This window comes from Ambystoma mexicanum, chromosome 6p, assembly GCF_040938575.1.
Source record: "Ambystoma mexicanum isolate Mex_15411 chromosome 6p, UKY_AmexF1_1, whole genome shotgun sequence".
Classification (NCBI taxonomy): domain Eukaryota; kingdom Metazoa; phylum Chordata; class Amphibia; order Caudata; family Ambystomatidae; genus Ambystoma; species Ambystoma mexicanum.
In genome coordinates this window covers 600,552,948-600,569,036 of record NC_090935.1, presented here as the reverse complement: position 1 = coordinate 600,569,036, position 16,089 = coordinate 600,552,948, and the positions used below count along the sequence as shown (strand labels likewise).

At 45.1% G+C, this 16,089-nt stretch overlaps 1 protein-coding gene and 1 non-coding gene across 21 annotated transcripts in view; both read right to left on the bottom strand.

Moving 5' to 3' along the window:
- The window catches only part of SDHAF1 (succinate dehydrogenase complex assembly factor 1), a 172,136-nt gene that overhangs the window by 77,648 nt on the left and 78,399 nt on the right, over positions 1-16,089 (bottom strand). For 10 of the 20 annotated variants that reach the window (XR_011280651.1, XR_011280650.1, XR_011280642.1 and 7 more), the window contains 2 exons: positions 14,248-14,336; positions 5,116-5,250 (listed from right to left, as the gene is read on the bottom strand). Coding sequence is in view for 5 of the 20 variants with exons in the window: in XM_069627437.1 (XP_069483538.1) it covers positions 5,116-5,250 (135 nt within the window). In the remaining 15 variants the exon portion in view is untranslated. The remainder of the gene's footprint in view (positions 1-5,115; positions 5,251-14,247; positions 14,337-16,089) is intronic. The other 10 variants (XR_011280649.1, XR_011280645.1, XM_069627437.1 and 7 more) reach the window with 3 other exon arrangements.
- On the bottom strand, positions 13,996-14,087 carry LOC138512417 (small nucleolar RNA SNORA47). The gene has a single exon (XR_011281245.1). It is a non-coding gene; the product is annotated as a small nucleolar RNA SNORA47 (small nucleolar RNA).

The following is a 16,089-nucleotide window of genomic DNA, read 5'->3' as shown; positions in this document are numbered from 1 at the left end:
AAGGGGCCTCCTTCCTATTCAGAAAGGCTTTCTTACGCCTGGAGAAGGCGCCCGAAATGGCAGTTGTGGCTTGTTCTGGCTGGCTCGGGGGAAGGGGTTTTCAAAGAGTCCTTACTCTTATGAGCCGGTGTACAGGTGCTTTCTTTTTTGGGTTCTCTTTTTTCCCCATTGGAGGCGCTGCCTGTAAGTGTTCCTCCATGCTGTCCAGACGGTGCTGGATGGGCAACAGCATTTCACAGACAGCCTTTCTTATGGTGGTTTCCACAGAGGATCCTAAGAGCCTCTTGAAACTGTCTGCCATGGCTACTTCATTGATCTCATACTTCCTCCTCATCCTCGGACCAAGCTTGATGAGCCTGAGGGGAGTATTGAGCTGCCATAATAAAGTTCCTTTGCACTTTTTTTTGTAGTGGGTGATTAGACTAACTTCTCTCCAAACCACTGTCCACTGTTAGCTAGTTAGGAATAATCCTATTAAATGCCTTTTTTTATTTTAAAGCAAATCCAAGGAAATGCACTAATCTACTGTATAAACTTACTACGGCGCTCGCAAAATCCGTTGAAAAACAAATACACAGCACAAGCACAGAGAAGGAAGCAAGGGGCCCCCCCCCCCCTTGTGGCCTTGCGCCTTACCGTGCCTGCAACAATACGCTCCGCGCGGCCTCCACCTCTCTCATGGAACATTGTTGCGAGAAGGGGTAGGCACATGAGCGTTTAAAAAGGAAACAAAAACAAAGTTTATGGGGCCATTGCGGATCAGAGCGCCGATGCGGTCAACGTTCTACGACGCCAGACTGAGGAGCAGCTGGCGTCAGAGATTGAACAAGGGGAATTAATATGGGCTCGCGAAAAGCATAGTGTCAATAAACACGCTAATCAAGCATTCGGAAATATTAACACAACGTTACTAACGAGTGCATTATAAAGCGCTGTAACCAATCTTAAAATATACACGCATTTGTTGAAAAGAATGCAATAAGGTAGAAGCGAAATGAAATGCACGGCTCTTCTTGCTATGCGAAAGAAAAAGAAAGAGGGGGAAGATACACTATTGGTCCCTATTTGGAGGGGTCTACCTTCTGTTATTGGAAAATTCATGTTACATGTTTTGGGGACCTATCATGAACTTGGACTTCGCTTTCTGGGAAATGGAGTTTCCTATCCTCAGTGACTGTTTACTATGGACTGGAAGTTATATACTTGTTTTTCTTCAGTTTTAATGTTGTTCATGTATGTTTTTTCTGCACCCTGACTAGGTATAGATATCTGTTTTTGGGTGCATCAAAACTTGCTGCTGAGCTCTTTCTATGTAAAGTGAATCAAGCAAGAGAAGCATAATGTGAGCCTCCGGTCTTGACATCTATCCTAACAGAACTAATCTGGTGAAACCAACATTACTTTTGGGAAGAGGCACAGCCTCTTCACAGGAGAGTAATATACCTTCACATCTACTTTCTATTAGAATGGCTAAACAGTTTAAGGAAGAAAATATGTTAACCATACTTTTAAGAATAGTGCATCACACATCCAAGAGAACTTTTGTAACAGAGTTACCAACCAACTCTTTACAAGTAACGTTTAAACACTTTTTCTAAGCAAAAGGCCCACTCCTTTCAAAAGTCTTTCCCTGGTTCTTGGAGCATGAGTGTTCTCAGTGGCAGAAGGGGGTGGGGGGTGGGATCACTATGGACTAGTGACCAACAGACCATGCCAGAATAGGTTCTTTAGTAGCAAAAGTCAGAGTTCCTTAGGAAAACTCGGCAAACAGGAGAGTACTTAACTTCTAGGGTTAGTAGAGGGCCCAGGGCCTTCGCAGAAGACACCCTAGCAGGATTCTAGAAGTGGGACTGTGTGCACTGGATGAGAGGCCTCATCACAGAAAACACCCCACAGCTACACAGAAATCCTAACAGGCTTAAGGTAAATATGTACCCAAGCCAACACAGTACCTCAGCATTGAAGATTTTGCAGCAGGACGACTTCAGGATCTGCAGCCCAATACCCAGTCAGTGGATTCCTAGTCGTCGTGACTGAAAACGAACTCTGAAGGAACTGCAGCAGGGATCGATGAAGGAGGCTTTAGGCAAGGTTTTCTTCACGGCTGAACATGGTTCTGCAGATTTGGCGCCTTTTCAAGGAGCACAGAAGACAGAAAATCGCGGTTGAATTCTCGTGGTTAAAAAGGTCCAGCACTCTGTTGAAGGGACTTTTCGGACTTGATTTGTGTCTCTGGAGATCCACCAGGATGCCCACTAAGTCTAGTGGGTCTGACCAGCCTCTGGGTCAGGGTTGTTGTTTTTGGAGTCCCCAGGTTAATTGGAAGGAAAGGCTGCAGCAGGCTCTGGTTACATAGCAGCCTCTCTGGTTGCTGGAAATCGTCTCTGCTGCTTTTCCTTCATCGTCCTCTTCGGTTCAAGTTCCAGTGGTCGACTATTCTTCAGCTTCCAGGTTCAGTGTATTTAATCAGGAATTACAACACAACTTCTGCATTCTCTCCCTGCATTTGACAATAAGGGGCAGTCTAGTTGTCCAATCAGGACAGCCAGCTCCCCCCCCCCCACTGGGATTTGTCCCCATTCAGGCAAGGCATAAGACAAAGGGCTGTGGCGTTTTGGGCTGTGGCGTTTTGGACTCCTCCCTCGCTTCCTGCCCTCACAGACATACCGAGTCCAGGGGACTCCCGCCGAAGATAAAAATTACACAAAGGAATTTCCCGTCCTGGATGTCAGGGACAAGAACAGACGAAAAACAATAAAATGGTGAAAAAAGAAGACGGGCCAATTTGGTAAAAATGAGCACCCATAGGGGCCTTTCCTGCAGCTGCGAACACAGCCCGCGGTAAAGGTGCACCAAATTAATACAAGTTATCACTGCCACCAGCCATTTAAGGTAAGCTTGTCCATGTAGCAGAATGGTTGCAGTTTTAATGTGAAAGGGGATATATTGCATCTCCCTGGCACTCCACATAAGGTGGGGGTGCTGGCTTCACAGAATAAAATGTAAAAGGTCTCCAAGGATCCTTTCTACCCTTGGGAACTGTAGTTCTCTCAAGTTTAGCAAAAGAAAGTGGAGCCCCATGTTGTTAAAGATGATAACTTTAAAAAGACACTAGGGAGAGTCAAGAAAATTACACCCATAAAAAGAGTTAAAGATTCTGTGAGTGTGGAAAAAGGTTCCCACTCACTGAGCGATTAAGGAAATATATCCTACTAGTAAAACAAAATGTTCTGGGGTTGACCCAGAAAGGTCTGTGAAAATCTTACCCAACGGTCACATATTTGCTATCTTCTAAAGAAGGCTTATTCAAACGGACTATTCAATAAATAATTGTTTAATCAAGAAACCTTGAGCGCAAGTGTTATTTGGATACTTGCCACAGCTCAAATTGATATTGTTTATTTGTATAGCACCTATACACAAGTGTTACAAAATCGCTTCAAGGCAAAGAGCAAGGGGCAATACAATGACATTTCTACAAGGCATTGAGCCATTAAGAATGTGAAATTGACTCCGAGATGAGCCTGGCTGCTCAGTCACTCTACCAACTTGTGTAGTACAGGCTTATACCAAAAGGTTGGGTTACATATTGCCAAGAGGACAAGCCTGGTGCAGTCTCCCACAGGGTACTGCATACAATATTGCCGAACGGGACCATATTTGTATTACAATTTCTTTGTACCGATTCTACAGCCCTCTCTCCCTCCGAAGATGAGCCTGGCTGCTCGGTCTACGTTACCATATACTCAGGTGGTACATCCTTATACTAAGTGCAGTCTTGTACTGTCTCAGTTGAATGCTTTTGCTAAACCCTTAGACTTCAGAAAAGTTATCCCAACAATGCAGTCTATTAATGCCATACAATATAGTCATTAAAAGTCATTTTATGAATCAGAATGTGGTGAGCTCTAACAAAGTAACATAATGAGCTTTGCTAGCACCTGTTTTGACCCAACATCTTTTTCAAGGCAGGCATATAGTTTTACGTGTACATTATCCGAGACCCATTCACAATTTGAGAGTAGTTATTTTTGTATATTCTATTCGTCATCTTGGCTAATTAACCTATGCAATATGCTCACCATTACATGCTACGTTAAAGCACTGTGGTTATATTTTTTATTCCTTCCTAGGGAAAATATCTGCTGGGACCAATTTGCATATGATAATTGTCTATGCAGGTTACGTGCAGTCAATATGGCAAATTCAATGGATTTCAAATAAATGATCCCGTTAGACTATACTGCAATCGACTTCTAATTCTTGCTCGAGATCAAATGATTACTGTACTAGCAAACATTTCTTGCTGTCCAATGAAATGGCATCGTAGTGAAATTTGTGTCATTTCACAACACACCACCACAGCTGAATGCAATGAACTAAATATATTCCCAATATTGACTTGAAAAAATACTTCCAAGAACATTTTGACTGTAATTGCACTTTAGTGCGTTCCTAAATTCTTCACTTACTTCTCACACAACCACCCGAGTCATGTCCACTGTTTGATCAAACAAAGACAGATATGACATCCTTTTCTGTTTGCGACCACATACCAGGGTTCAAAATCGATAGTACCTGGGAGTTATTTAACTCCCGCTTGAGGTTTAGAAGAGCCAGCTTAGCTTGATACAAACAGCAACTAGGCGCTACCTTTGGCTCCACAGGCCAACTGACACCAAACACCCAAACACCCACACCAAACTCTGCACATTTGTGAAAACCTATTAATAAGCATTCTGATACCTCTATACAACATTTAAAGCATATGGAGCCATAAATATAGGCCTATGTTATATGTTTGGATCTTATGTGCAAGTTAGTTGGATTTGCGGACCTCCTGGTTACTGAATGGTCACTCCTGGTCACAGGTTAATGCTTGAAAACCAAGAATGCTTTTAGCTCCTGCTTATCAAACCTTAATTCGGATCCTTAAATGTGTTCATCCAACCCCAAACATTCTATTGGTCCGACTTTGCCACACCACACAGTTGAGAAAGCACTTGCTCTTTTCCAGCCTGACTTTGCACAATAAAATACTTCAATACACTTGATATACTTTAAAAAAAAATTCCAGCACACTATACACATGTGAAGGCACTCTTGTCAATGTACCTTTTTTGTGCTCCGAGTGATATCTGTTCCTTGCAGCACTGAAAATGGGAATCTTTCAGTCTTTTGTAGCAAGCTCGTCTCTGCATCAGTTATTGCTCGATCACACCAGATCATGATAAAAAGGACATCATAACCCTGGAACAAAAATATGAGCCATTACTACCCACACAAAAAAGCGTGTGGACACCCTTTTTTTGTACTTAATTTAATCGATTGTTGGGACATACAGTGGAAATGAAAAAGTATTTAACTCAGCAGCAGACGAGCCTGGAAGGATTTTTCATTAGTTTTACTGTGAGGTTAGAGAAAGTAGAAAGGTTAATGAAGAACTGCTTATAGTTAAATCCAGCACAAACTATGGAAAGCTACCATGGGGGAGACAGAATAGGTGAGAAGGGAGCAAGATATCATTTCATTTGTGGCAGCGTCCAAAAAGAGCCTAGAGGTAATGGACTTCTATAAGGATGCTTTAAAAGTACCACCAGTACTCCATGTCACATGTATACTTCAGTTTCCAATTCCCAGGCTTTACTTGCACATGCAAACTGTAAAGCTGTACCTTCCAATCCATGAAAAACGATGGAATTCTTAAGTGATCATTCTAAAGTGTAGAAGCGCGAGGACTACATCATCATGGGGAATTGGAAAATATACGAGAATGGACCTTAAAAATCTTTATTTGCAGCATCATTCAAAACATACGCAAGACTTCCAAAAAGGGAATCATACAGCAAGTCAAAAGGCCGTAGTAGTAGCACTGAGAGTACTCCATGACACATGTATACTGCAGTTTAAAATCACAGGCATTCAATTGCCCAAGCAAGGTGTTGTAGTGCTAGTAGGATGCAATGGAAAATCTGAAACTGACAGCAATGGGAGCCTCTGATCTGTGCCGAGACACGAGGAGCCGAAAAAGCCTGCAGAAAATGGCCGCAACGACCAACGCTACCGTCGCCTAGCAACAGCAAAGCTGTATTCATTGGACCTACAGCCCCATTTCCTTCGTGAGGCTGCACCGGAAGGCGTCAGCCGGCCTGCCTATAAAAGGAACCCTATCAACGCACAGGTCTGTCTGCGACAGGCCGCTGCACGGGCCCCCCTCAAAGATGATCTCCCACGCGAGTAGCTTGCACATGCCCAAGCACCAAGCCCCACATCGCTGACTATGTGCTGCACGCCGCATCTGTTGTCCACTCACACCAGTCCATCACTCACACCCGTCCATATTATTACCAGGGACACACCATATTCTGCCCTAGACCCGCATGCTCACTATATACCGTCATTGACCGTCTACAGTACACCTTTAAAGTTCTCCTTCTCCGTCACCTTGCGACCATCAGATGGCCCGCACCAAGGGTACTACCACAATCTCCCCAATAGACGTTTGGGTCTCCAATCCAGGGCCACTGCTGCACAGCCACAGAGCTGTCCCACGCTCCTCCAGCACCGTAACAAGTACATTGGGTGCAGGACAACCACAGCCCACCAAGTACACACCAGGACTATGGTCAAAGTTCTGACCGCGCAAATTATAACATTGCCAGAGAGCACTAAGGCCAAGAATACTAACGTTACCTGCCTACCATTTGATGCACGTGATGTGACCCCAAGTACTACTAACCACGGTGCAGCTGCTACCGCTAGCATGCCCCATGACATAATACACTATTATGATGCAAATACCACATGTCCTCCCAACACTGTACCACCCACTCCTACCCGACATGCTGCCACCTATGTTGAGAATGATGCCATTAATGTATGTTTAGCTAACACTGTACCACCCACTCCTACCCAACATGCTGCCACTTATGTTGATAACACCACGGTTACCCAATGATTTATTACCCATTACCATCACACATGTGCCCCCTGTCAGACAGCCCAAGTATGATGGTACTAACCTCAAAACTGCTAGTATACTCTCCGCAGTGACATCTAGCACCCTCACCAGTGCCAAGACCAATGTTGCCCATCCACCCCATGATGCGACACCCAGTAACAATACCAACGATACAACCCCTCACACTACCCCCGCCAACACCAAGGCCATAAATAACCCTAACAGCTCGCACCTAAAATGCTCCCTGATCAACGCTCGATCCATTGATGCACATGCCCTAGATATACATGACCTCATCACCACCCACACCCTCGATATCCTTATGATAACTGGCTACACGAAGCATCAGGTCCTGCGCTATCCCTTGCCCTTCTGCCATGTTACACCATCAGACAGGACCGCCCCATCCTGGGTGGAGGAGTAGCTCTAGTAGCCAAAGACACCCTCTCCATCAGAAAAACAAAGACAAACACCTCTAGTGACTACCTCCTCACCAAAATCAACCTCTCTGAACAGTGTACCATCACAGTACACCTCATCTACCGACCACCAGGCCCTTTAGGAGACTTCCAAACAGCCTTGACTGACCTCATCTCTGATAACCTGAAACAGTCAACCAAAGCCATCCTACTAGGCGCCCTTAACCTAGGACTATGACCCAGCAGCCAAGGCACTCAACACTGCCCTTGAAACCCTTGGGTTCTTCAACACCATTAGTGGACCCACGCACACACAAGGACGCACCCTAGACTGGGTAGCCCAGCACAACTGTCCCATCTCCATCACAGCCAACACAACTATCCCCTGGTCCGACCATCAGGTCATACACTTCAGCATCCCTTCTGCCAGAAGCAAAAAATTATCAGAGCCACCCCTGCACCGAGCAACTCACTAAAGACAACCTACTCCCATTTTTATCAGGACCAGCTTTCAGCCCACCCTTCTCGGCTGACCCGGAAACCCTAGCACACACCTATGACAGCCATCAAAGCAGCAGTGGAAGCTATTGCACAACTCAAACTTAGAAATGCCAAACCTACCAGCCACACTAATTCCTGGTTCACCTCAGACCTCCTCACACTCCGATCCAAGAAACGTGCAGCCCCAACTCTTTGGCAAACTTCCCACTCAGAGGAAGACTTCAAACCAAAAGCCAAAGAGTACAAAAAAGCCATAACTCATGCCAAAGCCACATCCTTTCAAACTAGAATCCACGAAGCCCAATCCAAAACAAAAGAGATATTCTCCATCTTCAGAGTTCTAGAGACCCCTACACCTACACCACAGAATTTTATTAAAGACAAATCCTGGTGTGACAAGATCCAATCAGCCATGAACAACAACTTGCCACCTTCCAAACCAAAATTCAGGCAACTAGGCAAACTCTCAATATCACGTCCCCCTCCCCTGTAACACCACACCAGTCAGATACCACCAATTCATTCTCCTTCAAGGAAATCAAAGAAAGTGACATGACTAATATCATGAAGTCTATCAAACCCTCTAATTGCAAAGGGAGCATCTGCCCAGCCACACTCATCAAGGACTGCGCTAGCCAATTTACACCATTCCTCACAGCCTTTGTGAACGCCTCCTTTGCTACCGGCACAGTCCCATATTGCCTTAAGGAAGCCTGGGTCCACCCCCTCATCAAAAAACCTACCCTCCACACCCACTAACTACCGGCCCATCACGACAGTCCCCTTTCTCCTCAAAATACTGGACAAAGTGGCCTACTTGCAGGTACAACAATTCATCGAGGTGAACCAACTCCTTGGGTGACATCAGTCAGGCTTCAGCCCAGGGCACGGGACTGAGACTGCCTTACTGGACTTAAAAAACCAAATGGATGACAAGAGACTTGGGAATCCCACTCTCCTCCTAGACTTCTCAACGGCATTTGATCTTGTGGACCACAAGGTTTTATGCCACCACCTCTCCACCACAGCCAAATTCTCTCCTATAGCTAACGCATGGATCACCTTCTTGCAAGGCATGGATCACCTCCTTCTTGCAAGGCAGGACCATGCAAGTATTCCCTGACATGGTCTCTGCCTCACCCACTTCCATCCTATGTGGCGTCTCACAAGGATCATGCATCTCACCCACCCTCTAACATCTTTACACGACCCCTCTTCCTCATTCTAGACTCCCTGGGTATCTCATGCACTAACTACGCTGACGAAACCCAGATCCTCCTCACAGTAACCGGGGACTATGACACCGACTCAAGACTCAACATTTACAACACTATCCAAGCCTGGATGGCAGCCAATGGGCTTTGCCTTAATTGGGACAGAGAAAACTATTAATGACTGGGTCAAAGGAAACCCTCAAGAACCTTGACCCCAAATTCAGCCACTTTATGATCGATCGCATTAGAATCCACGAAGCTAGCTCAGTAAAAACACTGGGTGTCTATCTTGACTCCAACCTAACAATGACAAGGCAGGTCAATGCCATTGCCTCATCAGCGGCATATCATGCCAAGCTCATGACAGCAGCCAGACCCTTCCTATCCAAGGACAACTGCATCACCATCGCCAGAGCTACCACAGGATCAAGACTAGACTACTGCAACGCTCTGTTCTTAGGTAACTCCACAAAAACATGAACAAACTGCAGGTCATACAAAACAACGCTCTACGTGCAGCCACAGGAATCCCCAAAAAGGAACACATCACGGCCACCAGGATACAGGCACATTGGCTCCCAGTTAGAGAAAGAATCCTTTTCAAAGTGCTTGCCCTCACTCACAAGTGCATCCACCAAACGGCTCCACCATACCTCTCTGGAAGAATCCACCTATCAGTCTCCACAAGACCAACCAGAACACAATACGCAAACATGCTCACAGTCCCCAGAGTCAAGAGGGCCCGAGCCGGGGGTGCTAGCTTCCCTTACCCCTCAGCTCTGCAATGGAACGCATTACCACCACCCCTATGGGGAGAAATCTCCCACTTAGCATTCCGTAAAGCCATGAAAACTGCTCTTCACTTAACTCCTGCCCAAACGCAATGCTTCGAAAGAAAAGTACACTAAATCCCCAAATATAGGGATGATGTCAGAAAGTATGTACCTTGTATTATGTTCTGTTTGAGTATGCTATGCCAATTTCTATAATTTATGCAACTAAGCCTGCCACAAGTAACAGTGCCGCGATGCCCTTGCTCTCTATGTGCGCAATAAAAATGCAAAAATAAATAAAGCCTTCCAAGGACTGGAAATTACAGCTCCAGTAATACGCAGTCATCTGTGCAAACTATACAATTTCTGCCAGCTGATCACAAGTTCCTAATACAAGTCATTTTAGACAGCTGCTAATGGGGTTGGAGTAGAAGTGTGTAAGCCATTTTTGATAGGCCAAACCTTTTTTTTTCTTCTTTTTTTACAGTTTCTAGTGGAATATTTGGTTTTGTTTCCACTTCGACAGTAAATCAAGCAATCTACTGCACTTTAAATTTCAGAGGAGGTTTGAACATGTTTTACGCCAATTCATGCTTCACCAGATTCTGAAATATAAACAAGGACAATTTAATTTTACATTTAGGCAAAGTTTGTATGCAATACCCTTTGGGAACACTACAACAACTAGGCAACACAATTTTTGGTATAAGCTTGTACTACACAGTTTTGGTAGGGTGTTGAGCAGCCAGGCTCCTCTCAAGAGGGTTCAATGTGAGCTGTAGGGGAGTTAAACAGAGTTGCAAGCATTCAAATAAACTTAACTTACTTAATTATCAGTCAGTTATAATAAGCCTTCTTCAGGAGGGAGCAATGTAAAAGTAACAAATACACCTCAATACTATACACTCGTAGTTTCTAAATCAGTAAAGACCCTTTTGGGATGGCCCACAGACAACCTACACCCTCAGGTGACTTCAATAGATAGGGTGCTGGGGACATTAATATCTTACTGTTGGCATTTATAAAAGGAAAAGGTTATTAGAACAACAAGAGACCACAAATATTCTTAAGCAGGCAAATACTTTTGGATCCCCCAAGAAGAGCCATTCAGTATTACAGGCTAAGCCAAAGTCAATGGACTAAAGTCTTATATAGGATGAAGCACTTCTGATAGGCAAGTAGAAAAGTCTTTGCACAATGTTTCAGAAGTCTTTGAAGAAAAGAATCAAATGTAGGGCCACAAGCCGATTAAACTTGTGAGAAGTAGAAGATGCAAGCAACTCTACAATGAGAGGTATGTTCTCTGACTTACAGTACCTTTGTATTGAAGGAAAAGTGCAGCAGATGACTTCTCTTCCTGTGCAGCTATGCAGATCTCACTGTTCCTGAGCATTAGTAGTAGGGACAAGAGGGAGGACTTCTGGGGACTGCAAAGTGACGGTCACCGCTCGCAACCAGCAATCTTTCCAACAAGTGGCACTTCGGTGTTTCAGCTCCTCGCGACTACCACAAATAGCAACACTGGTTTCTGGCTGTCGAGATGGACTTTCCTTGCTTCTGGGCTCCCGCACTCTATTGAGGGGGCTCAGGCTCGGTCAGTCCTGCTCCCTGGGAGTCCGGAGGATCTTCCTGGAGCTCTTGGCCACCTTAAAAGCAACGCACACAATCTGGTGTTCCTCTCCCTGGCTAGAAGGTTTCCAGCAGCAACTCTGGAAATTCAACCAGCTCCGAGATGCATGTCCAGGTGGCTTACTTTGGAGTTGATTGGTCCCACCAACTCAAGGGGAGAAGTCGTCCTTGCAGGGCCTTCTCTGTCTATGTGAACTTGGAGTTTCGGCACTGCAGCAGGGCTTCACCGGGTAAACCAACGCTCCAGGAGTTGCAGCAGGCGTCCTCTTCAGGTTCTTCTTCGGTTCCTTCGTCCAGTGGTCGACTCTGCCTTACAAGCCAAAAGCCTCACCTTTTATTCAGTTCTCTCCCATTCATTCCAGCCTAGCTGTCACCCACCCAGCATGGTGACTGTTCTTGCTGGACAGTCAGCCAAATCATCAAAGAGTGCATTTGGTCTCCTAGGAGACTAAGCACAGGGTCGGCACCTCCCTCACTCCCTGCCTACCCCAGACAGCCTGGAGCCAGAGGCGGGCTTCACTTGTGAAACCTGCCAAAGGCAAAACGAACAATGGGAGCAAACTTGGTTTGGCGTGCAGGGTAAATCTCAAGAAGGATCTTTCCACAAAGAAATGGTGAAAAAAGAAGACCAGGGCCATGTTGACAAAAATGGCACCCTTGGGTGCTTTACTACAGCTGCGATCGCAGCCCGCGGTAAATGCACACCACAGTAGTTAAAAGAAACCACTGCCACCAGCCATTCAGTGAGAAAAGGGTAACAAAAAATGTTACATGAGAAGCTAGACAAAGGGGATACTAGGTAACACCTCCAGAACCCTATTGTAAGATAATGTGTGTTGGGTCTAGAAAGTTACAAATTTAAGTAAAGTCAATTTCATTTTAATGCTCTTGGAAGTATGTGTTTATTCAAGAGAAGGTATTTAAACCTTTGTAAATCTGAAAGACTTCCCAGTGCCACTGCACGGAAGGTGCCGAGTGACAATGTAAAAGATGATGCCTATGGAGTTTGTCAGACTCCACAACCAAAAGAAACAAGAGTTCAAAAGCACATTAAAACAGGAGTGGGAAAAAGGGGTCTCACTCTCCAGGTAAAAAAAAATCAAGTCCTCAAAATCCAGCAAAGTTAATGGGGCTCTCTAAGGTGGAGGGAATTAGCACATTTTTGAGAAGTCTCCCTAACCGAGCTTAATCAGCAAAATTCAGCCAATTAAAGCAAGATCGAATCTAACCTAACAATTGAATCTTGCTTATTAGGAGTAATGAGACCATCACCAGCAAAATTAACAGACATAAAAATGAAAAGCCATGAATAGTGCGTCGGCAACAAAAAATTCTGTCGTCACCCAGAGATTTGTTGATCACACAAACCAAATCATCTGACTCGGTTCCTTACTAAAAAGAACCTGAGCTGATCACATTTTCAGAGGCAACTGTCGTTTTAGGAAGAATGGTTCTCTGTAATAGGTATCAATAGTGGTCTGGCACTTACCACCTGCATTAAAGCATTTACCTGTGGCGGTAAACCCAGCGTTGCTAATTTTAGCACCAATCAGAAGTTGCCTTTTTCAAACTAACAGCATTAAGCCACTGGTGGTGATAGTAATCCTTCAAGATATTCATGCAATTCGTTCTCGCGATACTAAAAATAACTAAGCAGGGCTATTCAAGGGTGGGGAAAAGCAGCAAAGGGCACTCAATTAACAGCAGATCAAGAGAGTCTGAAACCAAAACAAGTTCATGTCCCTCGAGATCAAATAGACGTGTCCATTAAAATTCTGAAGGCACTGTCTACTTGCACATTTCTTTTGAGCAGAATGGCTGCCAAATAGTCCAACAATATAACCTGCACAATTTAGGGCCATTTCGCATTAGGTGGACTCTTTCTTGGGCAGTGATTCCATGTTACTGCCGTGAGTCGCGTCTCTCAAAAGGCAAAATGTGAAGCAACCAAAATACCTCCCAAAAAAACACCCAACCGCTTGGAGCAGGAAGAAAACATCGAAACAGACTAGGTTTTGAAAAACTGGGGTGCAGAGGACAGGCCATCTCACACTGGCATTACATGCTCTGGGGAAAGGGACAAATGTTCAGGTAAAGTTCATACATTGCTTGTACATACAACAATTACAAGAGACGCGGGACTTATTCATGAACAGGGAAAAAAGGGGTCATGAAGATGCGCCTTGGTTGAGAATGGGCAATCACTTCACTTGAGCATTGCACTCGGAAACCAAACTCCCTCAATGCTTTTTGGTTCTGCATGTAATCATGCATGAGCAAGACATCACACCCTTTCCCAAAGGGGCAAAGGTGGTGGGCACATTTTCTAGCAATCGTTGATAGATGGAAGAAAAACCTCAACTCATCAAGTTATCCCAACTCCCGTACCAATATTACACACCTGCTCGATTACCGATACTGCCCCCCCCCACCAAGGCCTACATATCCACTGAAAAAGAATGTAATTGCAAAATGCACTATAGCTTTTCACCTGAAGGAAAGTCTGAGCTGCTTTTGCATTGCTTTACTTTTGGAGGTTATAACCGGTAAGAAGTCACATGAAGAACGGCTTTACCTTCTCAATCCTCCATCAACAACCATTATACCAAATTTCATTACTGAACATATGACCGGCGAAACGTCACAGGTTTTCCCAGAACCCCTTTATAGAAAGGGGACATACAAATTACAAGTTGATGGCTACAGTGTTGAGATTGTGCACCTTCACACCTCGGTGACTTAACACATACCTGTCTTGGATGCCGTGCCTGTACAGGGCCCCCAGTGATACACAAAGCTCCTTCAGACTGCAGTTGCAGATATTCTTTAGAGAGAACTTCTAAGGAAATAAATGAGCATTTGTTACTTATTAGAATTGATTTTCCAACATTTATTGAGATGCAGGTTGCACAGCTATGTAACAGATAGGCGTCTATATATGTGCTAGATCGGCACATCTGGAAGTTTTAGTCTAGTGACAGGTTGACATCCAAGGATCTATTGTTGGCAGTCTGTATAGGTTTAAATATACATATTTCAAGCAGCACATTCAATGCTTACAACCTGGGTCAATAACGTGCAACCATCACAGAAGCTACCACTGGGGAACCAGAGAACCGCAAATCGAACTTCCATATGAGATTCACACAAACATTGCCCATTATGAAAGATGCACTACTGTAAAGCATCGGGGGGGGGGGCGTCTGTACTCCTGTGTATGCAGAGGCACAAAGCACCCCAGCCAAGATTCTCTATTATGGTATCTTGGTTGAGCAACCAAGGCTTAAGCTCTCAGGAGGTGATGCAGGCTGGTTCTTAAGTACAGTGTAGTCCCCAAGCACCTACAAAAGAATGTCCAAACACTAGGTTAGTGAAAACACAGTCTTCTATATAAATTAGGTTCAAGATTATATACACAATAACACTTCGCACTCTGGCAACACTATAATGGCAAATATATACTGGTCTACATCGATTCCTTTGAAAGGCATCAACTGCTAAAAGTTCAAATGGCACACAAATCAGATTTTAAGATGAATCAAGGATAGACCACAGAAAGAATGCAAGTTAAATCGAGCAATGGCAGAATACTGACTCCCGTTACGTAGAGACAGTTCTGTGCAAGGATCCCCGCCCCCCACCTGGGCAACCTGTACATAAAGAATATTGACAATTCCAGTCCATTTATGCTCAATATAGTCTTAAGTCCTTCTAAAAGGTTCCACGACCCGAAAGTACCGGTTCTTAGATGAGTCTTCGACGGGCCCTTTTTGAGTGCACTCCCTTTAAGGCAGGAGCCACGGGTTGTCGAGAGTCAGTGAAGAAAAAGGGTGAACACAGTAGTAGCTTCGGTTCTTGCGGTGCTCGCTGACGATTGGTCGAAAACGTCCTGCAAGCGGAGGCGTGCAGTGCCCCTCAGTGACGTGTGTTTGTTGCCGCAAAGGGTCAATGAAGAACTTTGGCCCAGCAAGGGCGTCGGGTCTTCGTCTGGAATACGTAACCACGGCTGGCTTTAGTACCATCGTCGGCTTCTGAGGTCTTCGGGTGGCGGGAAACCCACCGGGAGATTCTCCTCGGTCGTCGGCGGCCTTGACTTTCTCCAGCAGGACGAAAGTGGTCGACAATGATGAGCAAGGGAGTCCTTGGATCAAATTTTCTTAGGCAAAGGAGCACTGTGGCTCCGGTCTGCGATGGACTTCTATCCGGTCGCCTCGCTTCATTCCGCGGCGGTCCCAGTCTCTGGTCGGCAGAGGGTCAGACATCCAGGGAGCTTTGGCAAAGATCAGCTGGTAGACGATTGGTCCCTTGTAGCTCGGGAAGAGGTCTCCTTGCCTGGTCCTCTCTTGGATCAGTTCGACAGTCACACAGCTTTCAGATTAGCGAAGGACAGCAGCAGCAATAATTCTTCAGCGGGCTTCAAGGTTAAGCATCAAATTCAGATTTTGAATGATTTCTAGCAGTGAGAGGCCCCCAGATTTACTGTTTGGGCTCATTCATTCTGCTGGGCCACACTCCGTCAACCAATAGCCCAAAAGGGCATTCAGCAGTCAGGCAGCCAATCAGGCTCACAGTGCATTCAGGCCATCCTCCTC